Source organism: Manis pentadactyla, assembly GCF_030020395.1.
Source record: "Manis pentadactyla isolate mManPen7 chromosome 15 unlocalized genomic scaffold, mManPen7.hap1 SUPER_15_unloc_1, whole genome shotgun sequence".
NCBI classification, from domain to species: Eukaryota; Metazoa; Chordata; class Mammalia; order Pholidota; family Manidae; genus Manis; species Manis pentadactyla.
In genome coordinates, this window is record NW_026644588.1 from 2824601 (window position 1) to 2842051 (window position 17451).

Consider the following 17451-nt stretch of genomic DNA (forward strand, 5'->3'; position numbering starts at 1 on the left):
CCAGGATTCTAGATTTCAGCACCTCGCCACTACGGTAACCCCTGCGTCCCTTCTTTTAGGGACAGAGTCCCACATATAAGTGGTTGGCCCAAAGACGCAAAGCAAGTCACCGGGACGCCAGAAAGCAAGACTCCAGCCTCCCAAGCGGTGGTGATGACCATGACACCGCCCCTCTGCAGCCCCCACCCCAAGAAAACAAAACACAGAAAAAGAGCTTCTGGTCTTTATTAGCAAGCCCGGCCTGCAGCTCACCTCCCCCAGCACCGCCACAGCAGTGAATTGGGGTGTGGGTGGGACAGGAAGAGGTAACAGCGCTGCTACTCAAAACGTGTGCACGAGCTGGACGGCCGGCAGAGTCTGGACAATCTGGATGGAGGGCAGGCCCTGCGGGGTCATGCTCCCAGGCGCAGCTCCTGCGGGGACCACTTGCACCATCTGGGAGGTGGGAGCTGAGGGGATGCCTGCAGAGACAGAAGCTGGTGGCGGGGGGGCCAGCAGCTGCAGCGTGGTGCCACCTCCCCCAACGCTACTGTTCTCCAACAACTCTGCGGCCGGGGCACTGCGGATGATAAGTAGTTTCTGTCCCTGTGGGCCTGGGGCCGGTGGCTCGGCCAGCCCCGTGGGGAGAGTCTCTACCTCCTGCACACACAACTGGGTCTGCTCCCCATCGGCCCCACTCAGCACCAGTACGCTCTGCAACCCCTCATCTGTCTGCAGTGTCTCAAAGAGCACATCCTGGACCACACCGGTGCTGGCCTCACCGTCACCGGGCTCCTCGGGACCCGGGCCGGCCAGCAACTCCTCAGCTGCCCCACTCTGAACCACCAATAGGTTAGGAGCCTCAGCGGTCACAGCTCCCCCACCGGCATTGGACAGCTGGCTTGCCACTGGCTGGAGCTGCACCGTGGTCACCTCCTGGGCCGGCTGGAGCTGGACGGCGGTCATTTCCGGTACTGGCCGGAGAGGCTGGAGCTGGACCCCACTCACCTCCTGTGACCCTGCCTCCCCACCCCCCACATTCTGCAGAACTATGAGGCTCTGCCCTCCCGCACTGGCCCCGGAGTTGGCGCCCCCCTGCACTCCCAGCCCTGCAGGGCCTGGCAACCAGACTACGCCAGACCCCTGCGCTGCTTTCCCCACAGCCCGTGGGCCCTGCCTTGCACGGCTGCCCCCGCCACCAGTACCAGAAGAGGGCAGCAGGATGAGCTTGGCGGGAGCGGGCGGAGGTGGGGGCGTAGGGGGCTGGACGCTGCTGGGGATGAGCTGGAGGCCCTGGGCAGTCTGCACCAGGAGAAACGTCTGGGAGTTGGGGACCCCGAGGCCTGGGGGTGGAACCTGGGCCGGACCCCCTGCCACCTCCAGGGAGAGTGTGGCCTGGAGGTGGGGGAGGACGTGGACATCTTGGGTGGCAGGAGGAGCCGGGGCAGCAGCCAGCGGGGCCGGGGGCTGGGGGCCGGCGGCAGGAGCCCCGGAGCTGGCAGCCGAGCTGGCCGAGGCGTGCGTCCTCAGGTGCCGCTGCAGGTAAGCGGCCATGACGAAGCTGCGGCCGCAGATAGGGCAGGCAAAGGGGCGCTCCGCCGAGTGGGTGCGCTGGTGCAGCAGCAGGTTGGAGGAGTGCGTGAAGGTCTTGGGACAGAGCGGGCAGCGGAAGGGCCGCTCGCCGGTGTGCACGCGCTGGTGCTGCCGCAGGTTGGAGGTCTGCGCAAAGCTCTTGCCACAGACGCCGCAGGCGTGGGGCCGCTCGCCCGTGTGCACGTGCCGGTGGCGCCGCAGGCACGACGTGTTACGGAAGGCCTTGCCGCACTCCCCGCAGGCGTAGGGCCGCTCGCCCGAGTGCAGCCGCAGGTGGTACTGGTAGTGTGACGACCACTTGAAGGTCAGGCCACACTGGCCGCAGGTGAAGGCCCGCAGGCCCGTGTGCACGCGCTGGTGGATGGCCAGCAGGGACGAGCGTTTGAAGGCCTTGCCGCACTCGCCGCACTGGTAGGGCCGCTCGCCAGTGTGGTCCCGCAGGTGATAGCGCAGCCCCGAGGAGCCCTTGAAGGCCTTGCCGCACTCGGCGCATTTGTAGGGCCGCTCTGCAGAGGCGGGCGCTGGTGTGGGCGTTGGCGCGGCGGGGGCGGCGGGGGCCAGCGGCTCCTGGGGGCAGGTGACCTCGGCGGCCTCGGCCTGGGGGGGCGGGCGCCCGGCCGCTGCCTCTTCCACGTGGCACTGCTGGTGCGCCAGGAGGCTGGCCAGCTGCGGGAAGGCGCCGTCACAGCTGCCGCAGCGGTATGCCTGCCCGCCTGCCGCCCCATGGCTGTGCTGGTGGCGGGAGAGACCGGCCACTGTCCGGAAGGACTTTCCGCAGGGGAGGCAGGCGAAGCCGGGGCCCGCGGCGGCGGCGGCGGGACGGGGCTGCGGCAGGGGGCATGGTGGGGACAGCGCGGGCGGCGGGGCAGGCTCAGCCTGGGGCGCCTGGGCGGGTGCGTCCTGGGAGGCGGGCGCCGCTTCGGGCCCGGGGCAGGGCTGGTGCTCCACTAGCAGCTCCTCGCTGCCGAAGCCCAGCTCGCAGCCGTCGCAGCGGTACACCAGCTCCACGGTGGTCTCGGCCGCCGCCAGGAAGAGCTCCGGCACCACCGGCGGGGGCGCGGGCGGCGGGGGCGCGGGCGGGCTGGGGGCCTGGAGGTGGCGCTGTAGGTATGCGTCTGAGACCAAGACCTTCGCCGCGGGCTCGCGCGGCGGCGGTGCGGAGGCGGCGCCGTGGGTGCGCTGGTGCAGCAGCAGGTTGGAGGAGTGCGTGAAGGTCTTGGGACAGAGTGCGCAGCGGAAGGGCCGCTCGCCGGTGTGCACGCGCTGGTGCTGCCGCAGGTTGGTGCTCTGCGTGAAGCTCTTGCCGCAGACGCCGCAGGTGTAGGGCCGCTCGCCCGTGTGCACGTGCCGGTGGCGCCGCAGGCTGGACGAGTTCTTAAAGGCCTTGGGGCAGTCCGGGCACGGGTAGGGCCGCTCGCCCGTGTGCTGCCGCAAGTGGTACTGGTAGTGCGACGACCACTTGAAGGCCAGGCCGCACTGGCCGCAGGTGAAGGCCCGCAGGCCCGTGTGCACGCTCCGGTGGATCTGCAGCAACGAGGAGCGCTTGAAGGCCTTGGGGCAGTCGGGACACTGGTAGGGCCGCTCGCCCGTGTGGCCCCGCTGGTGGTAGAGCAGGGCGGAGGAGCCCTTGAAGGCCTTGGGGCAGTCGGGGCACTTGTAGGGCCGCTCACCCGTGTGCGTGCGTTGGTGGTGCAGGAGCCGGGAGGACCACCGGAACGACTTGCCACACTCCCCACACTCGTACTGGGCTGCAGGGGCGGGGGCCGCGGGGCCTGGCTTCTCCGCTGACCCCTCGGCGCTAGAGGCGGGCGCCATGTCCGCGTGGGAGCCGACCATCACACCTGGTGGGGGATTCTGGGTCAGGGGAGGGCGGCCATCGCCCCACCTCTACCCACACCCAACCATCGCAACGATGGCCCACACGCCTCCTTTTAAGAGGCAGGGGGCGCCTCCCCAGCCCACCCCTGTTGCCGGGAAATCTTTCTTAGGATTAGGGACTCCAGAGGTCCTGGTCGGCCGCTATGCAAGGTTTTAGGTGGTGAAACAGACACTTCTGGCAAAGCTGGATGGGTCTGTCTCCAACTTAGGACGCCAGCTTCTTCTCTGGGAGGCTGACAGGCCTTAGGTGGCTGGGTGCCGTCTTTAGGAGGCCACGCACTCACTGCCTTCGGGACTATGCTCACTCCCTCTACAGATAGGCAGTGTCCCTGAGGAAGGCTGGGGTCCCTCGAGCACCCTGGCTTCCCACCCCCGACCCCTCTCCCTCTAAACACCTCATCCTCTGCCCTCCCTGTGCACCGGCTCCCATCACCACACCCTGAACCCTATCACTATGACTACAGCCCCTGAAAGAACCCCCACTCCACCAGCAGCCAGTCTGCCCACCACTGCCTCCAGGGACCCGAATCCGAAATCCCTAGGCTCCACGGATCCCCCATCCACTGACCCTGCCAGCCCCACCCACTCCTCCCCCATCCCTACCCCACTTCCCTGTATTCCTCATGATGAATGCCACTGGCCACCACTGGGCTTCGGTCCCGCTTTGCATTCACACCCCGAGTCTCAAAATTCCCTCCCCATGGCCCTGCACTGCTCACACTGTATTTCTCTGGTCCATTCACTCCCCCGTGGGATACTTGCATATTTCTTCCTCCTCAAAGCTCTCTCCTTTCCTCTCCTGCTCTTAGCAGGTGACCCTGCCATTGGTCTTGTCACTGAGAAAAAAGTGATCAGAAGAGAATGTTCCCAGATTCCAACCACTGCACCAGTGGTTCTCAACCTGAGCAATCAAGTCGCCCCCGCCCCCCAACACACACTGCATTCCCACCCCAGGGGACACCTAGCCATGCCTGGAGACTGTTCTGGCTGTCAGGTGGCAACTGGAGGGGCAGGTGCTCCTGGCATCTACTGGAGGAGCCCAGGGAAGCTGCTCAGCATCCTACATGCACAGGATGGCCCATCCCCAAAGAAAGAACTGGTCCAAAACAGCAGTGGTGCTGGGCTGGGAAGCCCTGCACTGACCCTCCCACGTGCTGCCTGCCCTCTGCAGCAAAGCCACTTGAAAGTGCCCTCACTACAGGCTCTTCCCCAGCGCAAGCCCTGCCAGTCTGATCTGACCCCCCTCCATTCACTCCACTCGTGGCCTCTCTGGTGCTAAATCCTGTGGTCTCTGTTTGCTGCATAATGGATCCCTCTCTCTGTAACCCACTCCCCTTGGCTTCCAGGGGCCACCCTCTTCACTTGCCAGCCCTTCTCAGTGTGGGTGTTGGGTCCCCCTCATCTCCCTGACTTGTGATGCGGGAGAGCCCTGGTCCTCTCCCTCACCCAAGCTCTGTCCCTGGGAGCCCTGCCCTCTCTGGGGGTGTCACAGTCTATAAATGGGATGGTCCGTTACCTTGCACTGCTCAGTGCCTCTCCTTTGCACTCCAAACCCTAGGCTATTTGGACGCCTAACAGACACCCCAAGTTAACATGCCCAAAACCCAACCCCAGGCTTCTCTGATGCCCTCCTCTGCACCACCCCCTCCCCAAACAACCCTCCTTTATCACAGTCTTCTCCATCCCTGGAAACAGCTCTGTTCTTCCTCAGGCCAAAAGCTGCAGGGCCTTCTCGCCTCCTCTTTCTCTCACTCTGTGACCACTCCCACAGCCAGTGCCCCTGTTCCAGCAGGAACACGCCTGCGATCCGCCACTTTTCACCAGGTCCCCTTCCCACCTTTGTCCAGGGCACAGTGTCCCCTCCTGGCAGCTGCCACAGCCTCCCGCCAGATGGGCCTGCTGCCATCTTGCTCTTCCCACCCTGCTATGCTCCCAACACGGAGGCTGAAGCAAACCTACCAGATGCCCTCCTGCTCCCATTTCAGATCAAAAGACAAACCCCTTACAAGAGCCTACAAGTTCCCAGGGTGCCGTGGCCAGCTGTCCTCCTGCTGGCCGCTCGACCCTCACACCATCTAGTCCCAACCTGGCTAGGCATGCCCACCCCACCTGGGGCACTCAGACGGGCCCCTGCCTGGCACCCCCTTCCCTCCGGGGTCCACCTTCACCTGCAACCTTAAATCTGCAACCCTTTCCAACACTCCTCACTCTCTTTCTCAGCCTAATTTTTTTTTGCATAGTGCGTATCACCTTCTAACCTACTTTATCATCAGGGTCCCCAGCCTCTGCATTGTTGAGATCTGGGGCTGGCCCATTGATTGCACTGGAGGATGTTTGGCCACATCCCTGGCCTCGACCCACTAAATGCCAGTGGCCACCTTATTCACGGTTACATGCCAGTGCCTAGAATAACGTCTGGCACAGAGTGAGTGTTCAGCAAACATAACTTGAATGAAAGAGGTCTGGGCATCCTTTTTGGACAGGCTGTAAAGATTCCCTGAAAAAAGATGAACGTCCCCTTAAGCACCAAATCCTTTTAAGAGACTAGTTATCCCCAGAAGCTGTTCTTCACTTTCTGACGGCCGGGCCTTCCTTAAATAGAAGACATCCGTGCTGTAGACGAGCCGGAACCCATCTTATCCCGTAAAGAGCACCCCCTTCAAAAGGCCGGACCGCACCCCTTCTTCCATCAGGCCCAACTTCCCCTTTAAGACGGGAACTGAGCATCCATCTCCAGCTTCGGTAAACTAAACTAGGACTGCTTTGAAGCCACCGGGATTCAGAAGCTTTCCCTTCCACGTTTGGGACACTGTCACCCCTTTAAAGAAATAATCCATTCTTAAGGGGTAAAACGCGGGGAGCTATGGTAAACGGCAGATCTGCCCAGCCCCTCTAAAGCAGCCCATTGCCCTTTAAAAGGGCGGAGCTGGCACAGCGGACAAAGTCGGAGGGGAACTAGGGCCCTTCCCTTTAAGGCATCCCTTCCGGTTTCACGCTCGCCGTTTCCCCAACGTCTCCGCCCTCCCGTCCCTTCCCCCGCCCCCACCCTCCGGTCTCACCTGCCGCCCCGACCGGGAGGACGAGCTGGGGAGAGCCAGGGCCCTCCCGCGGGGGCCGACGGGAAGGCGGGGCCCCGGTGGCGATGGGACAGGAGTGGGGGCCGGGGAGGGGGGCGGGGGCGCGCTCCCTCCCAACGGCCCCCGGCGCGAGGCACCCAACCTTTATCGGCTGCCTCTCGCGCACACAAACACCGACGTTGCCATCAGCGCGTCATGACGCCACGTGCGTCGACACCCCGCCCCTACCCCTCCATTGGCAGCCGGCGGTCTGGGCGCGCCAGCGCGCGGCATCCTTGGAGTTGTAGTTCTCCCAGACCGGGCCAGCAACTCCTGGGGCAGCTCGAGGGTCTGTCCACTGCCCAGAAGGCTTTTTCAGGACGCAAGCTTGCAGGTCCCTCTCACTTAGTATCGGTTCCCTCTCGTCTGTGATGAAATCCCTCCCCGGCAGTGCGGTTCTCGGCCAGGCCTCGGCCACCAGGGATGTGGTCGCTGGAGCCTGGACCCCATGTCCGGGTCCTCGGGGCTCCCATTCCCCCGACCGGGAAGGAGGCCCACAGTGGTTCCGGCCCCCCACAGGCCCCAAGTGCTCACGGTTCCTGAGCGTCTGCTGCATGTCCACGAGTGCGGCTTTGCAGGGGGCTTCCCAGACCACGGGGACCCCAACCTCCGCGGCCTGGAGGCTCAGGGGAAAGCTGAGTTGTACCTGATCCCCCTCCCTCCTTCCCACCTCAGCCCCGGCGGCCTCAGCCATACAGCCATACTCTTTTCTGCAGGCCATCCAACAGTCTCTCAACCGCGGCAGCAGTGCCGTCGCGTTGGATCATTCGTTGCTGTGGGGGCTGTCCTGTACATTGCCAGGCAGTTGGAAGCATCCGGCCTCCACCCACTAGAATCCATAACACTTCTTTCCCCCGCCGGCTCCCCGCCCGCACACCCTAAGACAGCCATCTCCAGACTTGGCCACTTGTCCCCTGGTGGAGAACCACTGCCCCAAGGCAATGCCCCTTGGCCTTAGGGCCACTCCGCATGCTGTTTCCCATCCCAGAAGGCCCTCCTGCCCCTACCCCATCCCTCCTCGATTCCTGCTGGAACCCCCATGTTAGATGAGGTCCCATTGAGTGTTCAGTGGCACTCATCTGTTCCGTGACAACAGGGACAGGGTCTGTCTTCACCATCCAAGCGTCCCCAACAACCAGCAAGGGGCCTGATTAGAAGCGGGTGGTGCTCTTTGTTGAATGAGTGAATTTTTAGAGCCGCTCCACCTTTTCCCAAGGCCCCCCAGGCAGTCCAGAGCTCAGGCTGATGTGCGCTGACTTGGACCTGTCCCTTACCCACAGATCCTCTTGCTGGCCTGGAAGACAGCAGCCCCCAAGAGCTTATGGATGCAGGGCATGAATTCTGCCCTGTGAACTTGGAGGAGGACGCTGCCCTCAGATGAGACTAAGCCCCAGCCTATACCCTGACTGCAGCTTTGTGAGACCCCTGAGCAAAGGACCCAGCTAAGCTGTGATGCCTGGATTCCCGGCTCATGGGCTCTGTGGGAAGAGCAGCATATGCTGTTTTAAGCCATTGTATTTATGGTGGTTTGTTATGCAGCACAGATAATGAATATACTTATGTTAGTCTGCCCAGGCTGCCATAACAGAGTGCCACAGGCTGGGCAGCCTAAATAGTAGATATTTATTTTCTCACAGTTCTGGAGACCGGAAGTCTGATATTAAGGTGTGGGCAGAGTTGTTTTCCCCTGAGGCCTTTCTCCTCGGCTGTGGACGACCACCTTCTCCCCGAGTGCCCCCACAAGCATGCCTCTGTGAATGCCTGTGCCCAACATTCCTTTTTGTATGAGGACACCAGCGATATTGGATTAGGGCTCACCCTTATGGCCTCATTTTACCTTAATCACCTCTTTAAAAGACCCTCTCTCCAAATATACTCATATGCTGAGGTATGGGGGTCGGGACCTCAACATATGAATGTGGGGAGACACAATTCAGCCCATAATATTCCTCTTATCAGAAGAAAAGATTTGAAACAAATACGACAGGGTTGGCCCCTCTGAGTTCTAGACTTGGGACACCAGCAACGTTACATCTGTACATTTTTACAATAAAATGTCAGGGAAATAAAGTCCCTCTGGGACTGGGTGAGAGAGGTAGCAGGGTGGAGGCAGGGAGGGTCAAGCCTTGTGGGGCCTGGCCTGGCCCTGATTCTTGTCCCCCACCTCCCCAAATTGGAAGAGATTTAGAACTGGGGTCTCCATATTCCAGGTGCAGGGAGGCCTACAAAGAAGGTTTGGAGCAGGGCCCTGAAGTCTGGACGCTACCTCTGCCCCAACTCTCCATGGCATTCCATCACTCTTAGGCTCATAACCCAACTCCTGCCTCGCCTACAAAGCCCTGTGGGTTTGGCCCCTGTCCATCTCCTCCCTTTGTGCCCTCTCTCTCTCACTCTATTCAAGCTTGCTTCTGCCTCAGGGCCTGTATGCCCACTGTGACCCCGTCTGGGAAGCTTCTGGCTGCCCCCTCATAATTCAAGTTGCAGGACAATTGTCACCTTCTCCATCTGAAGCAGCTCCCCTCTCCCATACAGTCTCTTAGCGCCTTCACAGCCCACACGGGTTTTCTCTTGTTTATGGCTGCCTCATTCCCAGACTCCTACAGAGACAGTGTTTGTCTTGCTCACTTGCTGCATCCAGTCTCTGCACACATCAATAAATGTTTGTTGAATGACTAAATGCCATTCAAATTATTAGCGTTTGATCATGCAAATGAAGTATAAGGGAAAGGAGCCTGTGATTACCTTCTGATGCCTGGGCTTCTCAACCATCGGACCTCCCAGCACAAACCTGGCATGTTGGCGCCCCCTAGTGGGACATCTCCAGGCTAGCGCCTGCAGGGCCTGTGGGACACAGCTGGCCGACAGATGTTGCCCTCATCTCCTGCTGGTGTGGATGCAAGCTCAGCTCCAGAGCTAAGCTAGGAAAGGTCACACCCCAGGCATGCGGTGGCGGCCCCTTGCCTGTCCTCAGGGCCTGAACTCTGACCTCCAATCCTTGAGACCTGAGGAGCCTCCCCCTCAACGGGCCCCTTGCCAAGGGACACTGGACTCTCCCCTCTGACCTTCCAGGCCATCCCACAAGACCCCACAAGCCCAGGATGCATGCACGCACGCACACAGGACTGAGACACAGATGAGGACAGAGCCCTGACCACCCAGGGGGGCCGGGGAGAGCGCCAGTATCGGAGCCAGTGAGAGCTGCAGACAACCTCACTGAGAGGCCGCGGGGCAGGGCACAGAGGGTCCGTGAGGGGGCTGGAGACCCCAGGAGGCACCCAGGACAGACAGGGGAGGCCCCCACTCCTGTGCCCATGACCACCCTGCCCTCAGCTGTGGCATGACACGCTGGTGGTACTGGGTGCGGGAGGGGCAGCAGCCTGTGCAGGAGCCGTGGCTGGCGAGGTGACACCAGGCATCCGGTCCGCCTACTGCTGCTGGCCTCACTGGTCGCTGCCACACCTGCCAGGTGCCTGGTGATATGGCTGGCCACCCTCTGTAGGCACTGGGCGTCTTCACAACCAGAACGCCCCACAGCACCCACTGCTCCCATGCGGCAGCCACCTGGCGCCCCCCAACCCCAGCCCCGAGCCCTGGGCCTGGCTGGGCCCCTGCAGCTGTCTCGGGGCTGCCACCACTGAGGTGGCCCTGCCTGCGGCGCTCACGCCTGGAGGCGGGCCCGGCAAGGGCGTGGCCTCGGGTGTGCGCTGACTCAGGCCCAAAGCGCACTGTGCCACTCCCTCACCCGTGCTACCTCCTCACCACAGACTTACCAGTGAGCGATCGAGGTTCGGAGCAAGACACAGAGTCTCCCAAGTGGCGGCCCTGAGGGTGCGTTTTTACTCCCTGACATTGCACCTTACCGTGTGACAGAGTATTCGCATCTGACAGCTCTTGCTTCGAAAAGGGTCTTACGTTCTCTTCCCCCTGCCAGCAGCAACCTTCTGCCACAGTCTTTTATAATTTGTTGCCAATTTTATCAGGGTATCATTTGGGGGGGAAATGAAATATCTACAATAAAGACACTTAGAATAATAAACCAGTATTTAATGAGCCCCAGAGCTTTCAGAAAGTTCTTTCCTGTCCCTCTGTGTTCCTGACGAAGGTGAATCCCAGCTCTGCCGCCTGACTGTGGGTGGGCGCAGGCCCTGCCTCAGTTTCTCACTCAGGACTGGGAAAGGAGTTCCCTCCTGTGAGTGCCCAGCTGGGAGGGGCCTCCGTGGGTGGCGGTGGGTGGGGCTCAGGGCCTGGGCACTCAGTTACCCCTGGGAGGCGTTTCTCCCCCTGCCCACCTGCTGGGGGGCCGTGGCGCAGCCCAGGGAGTGTGGAGGGGGAGCCGTCGCTGGGCTCCAGCCTCGCCCCCTGTGGCCGGCTGAGCAACAGGCCGCGGAGGCTGCTGATGTCCTGACACCGGGAGCCTGTAACTAGGTGGTCTCACGTGGCGAGAGGTCTCTGCAGGTGTGATCGGGGTAAGATCTGAGATGGGGAGATGAGCCCGAGTACCCAGTGGGCCCAGGGGCAGTACAGGGTCCTTGTGAAAGGGGGAGGCGGTCAGAGTCTAAGGGGAGAGGGGAAAAGGCAGAGGTGGTGCGGGGAGCTCTCCAGACAGGAGGAGGAGGGCCGCACACCCAGGGAGGCAGGCTCCTCTGGAGGCCGGAGAAGGCCTGACTGGGTTCTCCCCTGGGGCCCCCGAGGGACTGCTGACAAGACCCATCTTGGACCTCTGACCCCCAGAGCTGCAGAATAAACATGTGTGGTTTTCATCCACTGGGTTTCTGGTGATATTACAGCGGCCATAAGACACACACCCCAACCAAGGCAGGACCCCACCACCAGAGCCCTCAGGGTGCTGAGGCAGCCCCGCCCTCACCAGCCAAGACCCAGGTCCCCGACTCTGGCCAACGCCCCCACAGAGACGAGGAGACCCCACTCCCAGCCCCGGGAGCCATACCCTCCACCCTGCCACGTCCCAGCCCGTTCTCTGCCTCCCCAAACACCAGCCCCCCACCCACAACCACGTCCCTCAGTAAAATGCCTCGAGGGGAGCCATGCCCTGCACTCCCTTCCCCTCCCACCACAGCCAGGCCATTGAAACGGCCCTCCTGCCCCATACCTGAGCGACCAGGCCCAGACCGCAGGGGCTCCTCCCTGCCCCCCACCGCCCGTGCACTGAGCTGGTCGGGTGTGAGATTCAAAACCCCCCAGGAGCCGATCCAGCCTGCTGACTGGACACCTTGGGCATGGGCCTGCCCCTCTCTGAGCCTGTTTCCCCAGGACGCTGGGCGGGCAGCAGGAGGAGGCCGGGAGGTGCAGGCTGGTACGGCTGGAGGTGGGCGGGCAGATGGGAGGTGTCCGCCCGCAGCTGGAGGCCCCAGCACCCCTCCCAGGGGCCGTCTTCCCCTCCCTCCCAGACCGCACCCTCACCTCCCACCGCCCCTCGCCTGGACGCCAATTACGGGTCCTCCACGCTAATCGCTGCAGTTGACTCACTCCTGGCCTCGCCTTCCTAATGAGGCCTTTGTCCCTTTAATTGGTTATCTCCAGGGCCTTTCTCTGCTCCTACACCTACGCTGCCCTGGGCCATATCCCAGGTCCAACTATGTGGTAATTGGGACCCTGGGGGGCACACAGAAAGCCCCCTCCCCTTCCTGGCCACTTGCCTTCCTATATCAGCCCCCCACCTACGGGCTCCTCAAACCTCAGGGTCCAGCTCCCAGAAGGTAGGGTAGGGCTGGGGCGCAGGATGGAGGGCTTGTCTTAATTTCCTGGGCCCTGCCTCCCCCAACCCAGGCAGTGCCCCCACCTGGCAGAGTCCACTGCCCCTCTCAAAGGTCCCTCCCCAGGCCTGAGTGCCCAGCCCTGGCCACTCCTCTCTCCTCACAGGCTTGGGGGCTGCTACTCATCAGCAGGAATATTGTGGGGAGCTACTGCACATCACCCCGGCCATGCACCCTGGGGCCCCCACAGCCCCTGGAGTCCCTGAGCCTGGCCCCCGGGAGCTGTGTGCCTTTGTGAGCGGGGCAGCCACCCACATGCTGCGTGCCCTGAACCCCCGGAGGACCCGACCCCCGAAAAGGAGGCCCAACCACAGGAGATTCCTATACAATCAGATTTGCAGGTGAGGGCGCAGCAAAGTGGGGGGTGGCAGAGGGCGGGTGGGAAGGGGCCCTCAGTCTGGTGGAGACCAGGGCCAAGACAGCAAGGGAAGAGAGGGGGGCTGGATGTAGTCAACACTTAACATGCATTTATTGAGTGCTGATTGTGTGCCAGGCCCCAAAGACCCACTAGTGCAAAGCAGACAAACTTGCCTTGATGATGATGGTGGTGGTGGTAGTGGTGGTGGTGGTGATGGTAGTGGTGATGGCAATGGTGGTGGTGTTTGTGGTGGTGGCGGCGGTGGTGGTGGTGGTGGTGCTGCTGCTGCTGGTGATGACGGCGGTGATGCTGATGCTGGTGGTGGTGGTGATGGTGGTGGTGGTGGTGGTGATGGTGGTGGTGGTGCTGCTGCTGGTGATGACGGCGGTGATGCTGATGCTGGTGGTGGTGGTGATGGTGGTGGTGGTGGTGGTGGCGGCGGCGGTGATGCTGGTGACGGTGGTTGTGACGGTGACTGTGGTGGTGGTGATGGCGGCGGTGATGCTGATGCTGCTGGTGGTGGTGATGAGGTCATGGTGGTGGTGGTGGTGACTGTGGTGACGGTGGTGGTGGTGATGGCGGCGGTGATGCTGATGCTGCTGGTGGTGGTGATAGTCATGCTGGTGGTGGTGGTGCTGGTGGTGATGGTCGTGGTGCTGCTTCTGGTGGTAGTGGTGACGGTGGCGGTGGCGGTGGTGGTGACGGTTGTGTTGTTGGTGGTGGTGGTGATGTCAGTGATGGTGGCTGACGCTGACCTGACACTTAATGTACGCCAAGCACTGTTCTAAGCACTCTAGCGTGAGCTCATAATACTCTCCTCTTAGAATGCACATGAACTCAGTCATCTCCTGTATTGACCCTAGGCGGTAGATGTTACTGTCACCCTTTTTTCTCAGATAAGGAAATCATGACACACAGGGGCACAGTGACTTGCCCAAGAACTTGCTTTTCTATCAGTAGGTTGCTCTCTGAGCCGGTCCTGGGTCTCACCCCAGAAGGTTGGAACGAAATCTGAGTGAATGGAAACCGGTGCGGCTTACCCCGTCCCCACGCTGCAAGCCACCTGCCACCACAGTGCCCAGCCCTGGTCCTGCCAAGAATGCTCAGCACCACACCCCACACACCAACCACTGACAAGGAAGACACACAGCCCCGGACAGCACCCAGCCAGACCAGCGCTGGCCTTCTCCCTTCTCTCCAGCCCCCCTCATCAACCACCCCAGGAGCGCCCCCCAGCTTCAGCACCCATCCAGGTTCCCTGCCCATGCCCCCACTCTGACCCCTGTGCCGATGCCAGCCTCTCAGCTCCCGGGTTCCCTGTCTGCCCTCCCCACCGCACACCTCCCGGCTCCCCAGACGCTGCAGCGTCTCAGACCTCCCCGGCCACATTGGCTCTGCCACGTGCTCCCTGGAGCCCAGGCTGCCCACCAGGGGCCCTGAGGACAGCCTGGGGAGCTTCGGAGCATGATCCTCAGGGCACCCCTGCTCAGCCCGAGCAAATCCAGGTCAGAGGCAGGCATCTTCCCACCCATGTCCTCCTCTTCCCTCAGGCCCTGCTCCCTCAGGAGCTCCTCCACCCACCAGGCTCATGGATCTGTGACTTTCTGTGAAATTTTCAAACCTGGGGACAAATCAAGACAGATGTCTGACACACTCGTGCTGAAAGGTGGAACCCAGCTTCAGCATCAGCGCGTCTGCACGGCTGGGAATGCAGTGCAGACTCTCGGACCCCACCCCAGACCCACACACCCATAGACTCAGGGCCCGGTGACTGTCTTTGGAGCCCCCCTCCCCGCATTCTCCTGTGCACTCAGGCTTGAGAACCGCTGCCCTAATGATCAGCACTTAAGATTTTACTGTCCATACATCTTAGCAGAGTTCCTTCTATATATCTTAAAATAGTTTAAACTAAATTGCAAACGTCATGACTCTTCAGCCCTCAATGTCATTTATACTTGGTTTGTTCAAGTTGGGGATGCTCTGCTGCACACGGTTATCATCAATCTTAAGTCAGCCCTCCCACCCGACCCCCAGCGTCATTTAACCTGACCTCCCATTTCTGAAAAATTTCCCTGGGGCGCTCATAGCATAATGATCCTCCTTGGCATCAAAGACTGTCAGAGCGGCAGTTCTTGCTAATTTATTTAAGAGCCAGATAGGTATTTTTTTCTTATGGTGAAATACACATAAAAATCACCATTTTGAGCATTTTAAAATGTACAATTCAGTGGTGTTTTGTGCATTCAAAGTGTTTTGTAACCATCACCTCTATCTAGTCCCAGCACGTGTTCATCACCCCCAAAAGGGACCCCATGTCCATCAGTGGTTATTCCCCCCAGCACGTGACAAACGCCGATCTGCTCTGTGTCTCCAGAAATTTGCCTGTTTTGGACCTTTCATATAAGCAGAATCATACAATATCAGACACATTATTAAATAGCCCTTGTTCTGGAAGTTTAACACAATACAGAAAGCACACATATGGTCAGTGTAGAAAAATGAAAGTTTCCCAAAGGGAGCCCACTAAGGGAACCCGCACTCAGTACAGGGCCAGGGCGTTCCTTGAACTTTATGTAACGGAGTCACCAGCCCCTCACCATATGCTTGTGCCTTAGTGTGCAGGAACAGCCACAGTCCATGGACTGGGTGGCCGAAACAGAAATTTACTTAATCACAACTCTGGAGGCGCAAGTCCAAGATCAAGGGGTCAGCTGGGCAAGGCCTCTGTCCTTGGCTTGTAAATGGCCACCTCCCAGTGTCCTCAGGCGGTCTTCCCTCTGTGTGTCCTGATTTCCTTTTATTGGATTAGGGACCACCCTAATGACGTCCCTTTAACTTAACCACCTCTTGAAAGACCTCATTTCCAAGTACGGTTCCATTCTGAGGTCCTAGGGGTTAAAACTTTCTCAAATGGATTTTAGTGCGACGCAGTTCAGCCATAACAGTTTGTGAGATCGGCTGTATTGTTCTTGAGGGGGCGAGAGTGGCAGGGGTGGGGGGCACCCATCCAGTAGCTATTGCAGTCACCAAGGGAGATGTTGGAGAGACTCCACCCAGGGTTGGTAGAGACTCTGAGAGGTGGGCTGGTTCAAGGGCAGAATCCACAGGGTTTCCATGTTACAGAAGTACTTCAGCACATGGTGTGCCTTTGTGTGAAATTGTTTTTAAAGATACCCTTTCCTTAGGTCATTTTTTACGTTTATATGTTGGGAAATGGTCATAATAAATCTAAATGTCAAAAGTGTGCACGATGCCGGACTAGACTTGTTTCCCTGCGCAGTGCACAAACCCCAGAGCTGTTTAGCGCTTCCCTTCCAGTGTGGTTAGAACAACTGGATTGTCGGATGCAAGGAAGTGGACCCGGGGGCACGGAGACCAGCACAGAGAAGAAGAATGGGGAGGGAGAGAAGGGAACACCACTGCTGGGATGGCGGACAGGAGGGGATCCTTTGCCAGCACCCAGCCACTAACACCCATTTCTCTGCAGGCAGTTTGCCAAGATCGAGGCTGCCACCCAGCGCCTGGCCCAGTCCATCCTGTCCCAGGAGGCACCTCCCCAGAGACCACGGCTCCAAAGGCCACCCCTGACACCTCCATCCCCTTTCCTGGGGGTGGCTTGTGCTGTGGCCCCCACTGAAGTGCCCCATGCACCTGGCCCCAGCCTGAGCCAGGCTGCCCTGGACACCTCCACCCTCGACCTCTTTGATGACATTGCGCTCACCCCAGAGTGTCCCCCAGTGCCATCGGACCTGTCCCATTGTGCCTGGAACCAGCCAGACCTAAGGCAGGCCCCATGTTTCTTTGATCCCCTGCCCCCTTCCCCACCTGCCCTAGGGGAAGCAGGTGAGCTCTTTGCTCCCGAGGGGGGTTGGATGGGCAGGTGGGAGATGACTTGTACCTGCCATTCTCAGGGGATCCCTGATGGCTGGGGGATCTGCTCCCCATGACACACAATCACAACCCAGCCAAGGCCCCGGGAAAAACCAGAGGTACCCCCCAGGAACCCCAGTTCCATCCCCTCCCCTCCCATCCACTCCAGTCCCATCCCTTCCCCCTGGGAAAATGAACCATGCCCAGACTCCCACTTGGGACCACCACTTCACGGGTCTTCTCCCAGGTTCAGGGCCCCCACCTCTACCTCTTGGGGGGGCCTCGCTTCCCCCCTCCCTTTTTTTCCCTTCTTTCTCTCCAACCCCAGCTCCCTCTCACCCTGGCTCCTCTCTGCCTAATGTCTGGTCTTGTCTCATTTACTTCCAAAGATGTGTTGTGCACCTACTATATGCCAGGCCCAGGTCCAGGTGCTGAACATTCAGCCCTGAATAAAACAGACACGATGCCTGCCCGCTCCGAGTTCACAAAGTGGGTGGGGCCCGCGCGGGCTGGGAGCCGGGAGCCGTCGGGATTGTATTCCGGGCCTGCTGGGGCATCTCTGTCTCTCGCTCTTAACTCTGTTTCAAGCACGGAGTCTCTATATTGCAAACACCGCCCTAGGAGGCAGGTGCAGAGAACAAACGAGCTTCGCCGCGCCTTTAAACCCTTTCCTTGGAAAGTGCTTGGGTCCCTTTGAGTTTCCGTCTCTGGACCGAGGGGCCTAGGTGCGAATTCAGAACTGCCCTTCCCTGCACGTTCTCCTTCACGCACGGCCCTGCGGTCGGATTCTTACTGGGGCTCCGCGGCGCCCACCGCCCCGCCGGGACCGCCACTCACGCCCTTCGCGTCTCCCCATTGGTCGGATGCGCTGCCTTCCCCTCGG

At 60.5% G+C, this 17451-nt stretch overlaps 2 protein-coding genes across 4 annotated transcripts; one reads left to right on the top strand and one right to left on the bottom strand.

Moving 5' to 3' along the window:
- Positions 1 to 209: 209 nt before the first annotated feature.
- On the bottom strand, positions 210 to 6663 carry ZNF628 (zinc finger protein 628). Of its 3 annotated transcripts, none has more exons than XM_036909182.2 (3): positions 6510 to 6663; positions 4213 to 4286; positions 210 to 3413 (listed from the first exon to the last, which is right to left on the bottom strand). In XM_036909182.2, exon 3 carries the CDS (start codon positions 3406 to 3408, stop codon positions 322 to 324), a length of 3087 nt encoding a protein of 1028 aa, XP_036765077.2. In that variant the 5' UTR covers positions 3409 to 3413; positions 4213 to 4286; positions 6510 to 6663; the 3' UTR covers positions 210 to 321. The 3 variants fall into 3 exon arrangements, with proteins under 3 accessions (XP_036765077.2, XP_036765076.2, XP_057352554.1); XM_036909181.2 differs by having other exon boundaries at positions 4170 to 4286; XM_057496571.1 differs by lacking the exon at positions 4213 to 4286.
- A 5790-nt stretch (positions 6664 to 12453) lies between these two features.
- Positions 12454 to 17378, top strand: C15H19orf85 (chromosome 15 C19orf85 homolog). The gene is made up of 2 exons (XM_036909138.2): positions 12454 to 12681; positions 16186 to 17378. The coding sequence occupies exons 1-2, from the start codon at positions 12509 to 12511 to the stop codon at positions 16643 to 16645; spliced, it is 633 nt and encodes a 210-aa protein (XP_036765033.2). The 5' UTR covers positions 12454 to 12508; the 3' UTR covers positions 16646 to 17378.
- The last annotated feature ends 73 nt before the right edge of the window (positions 17379 to 17451 follow it).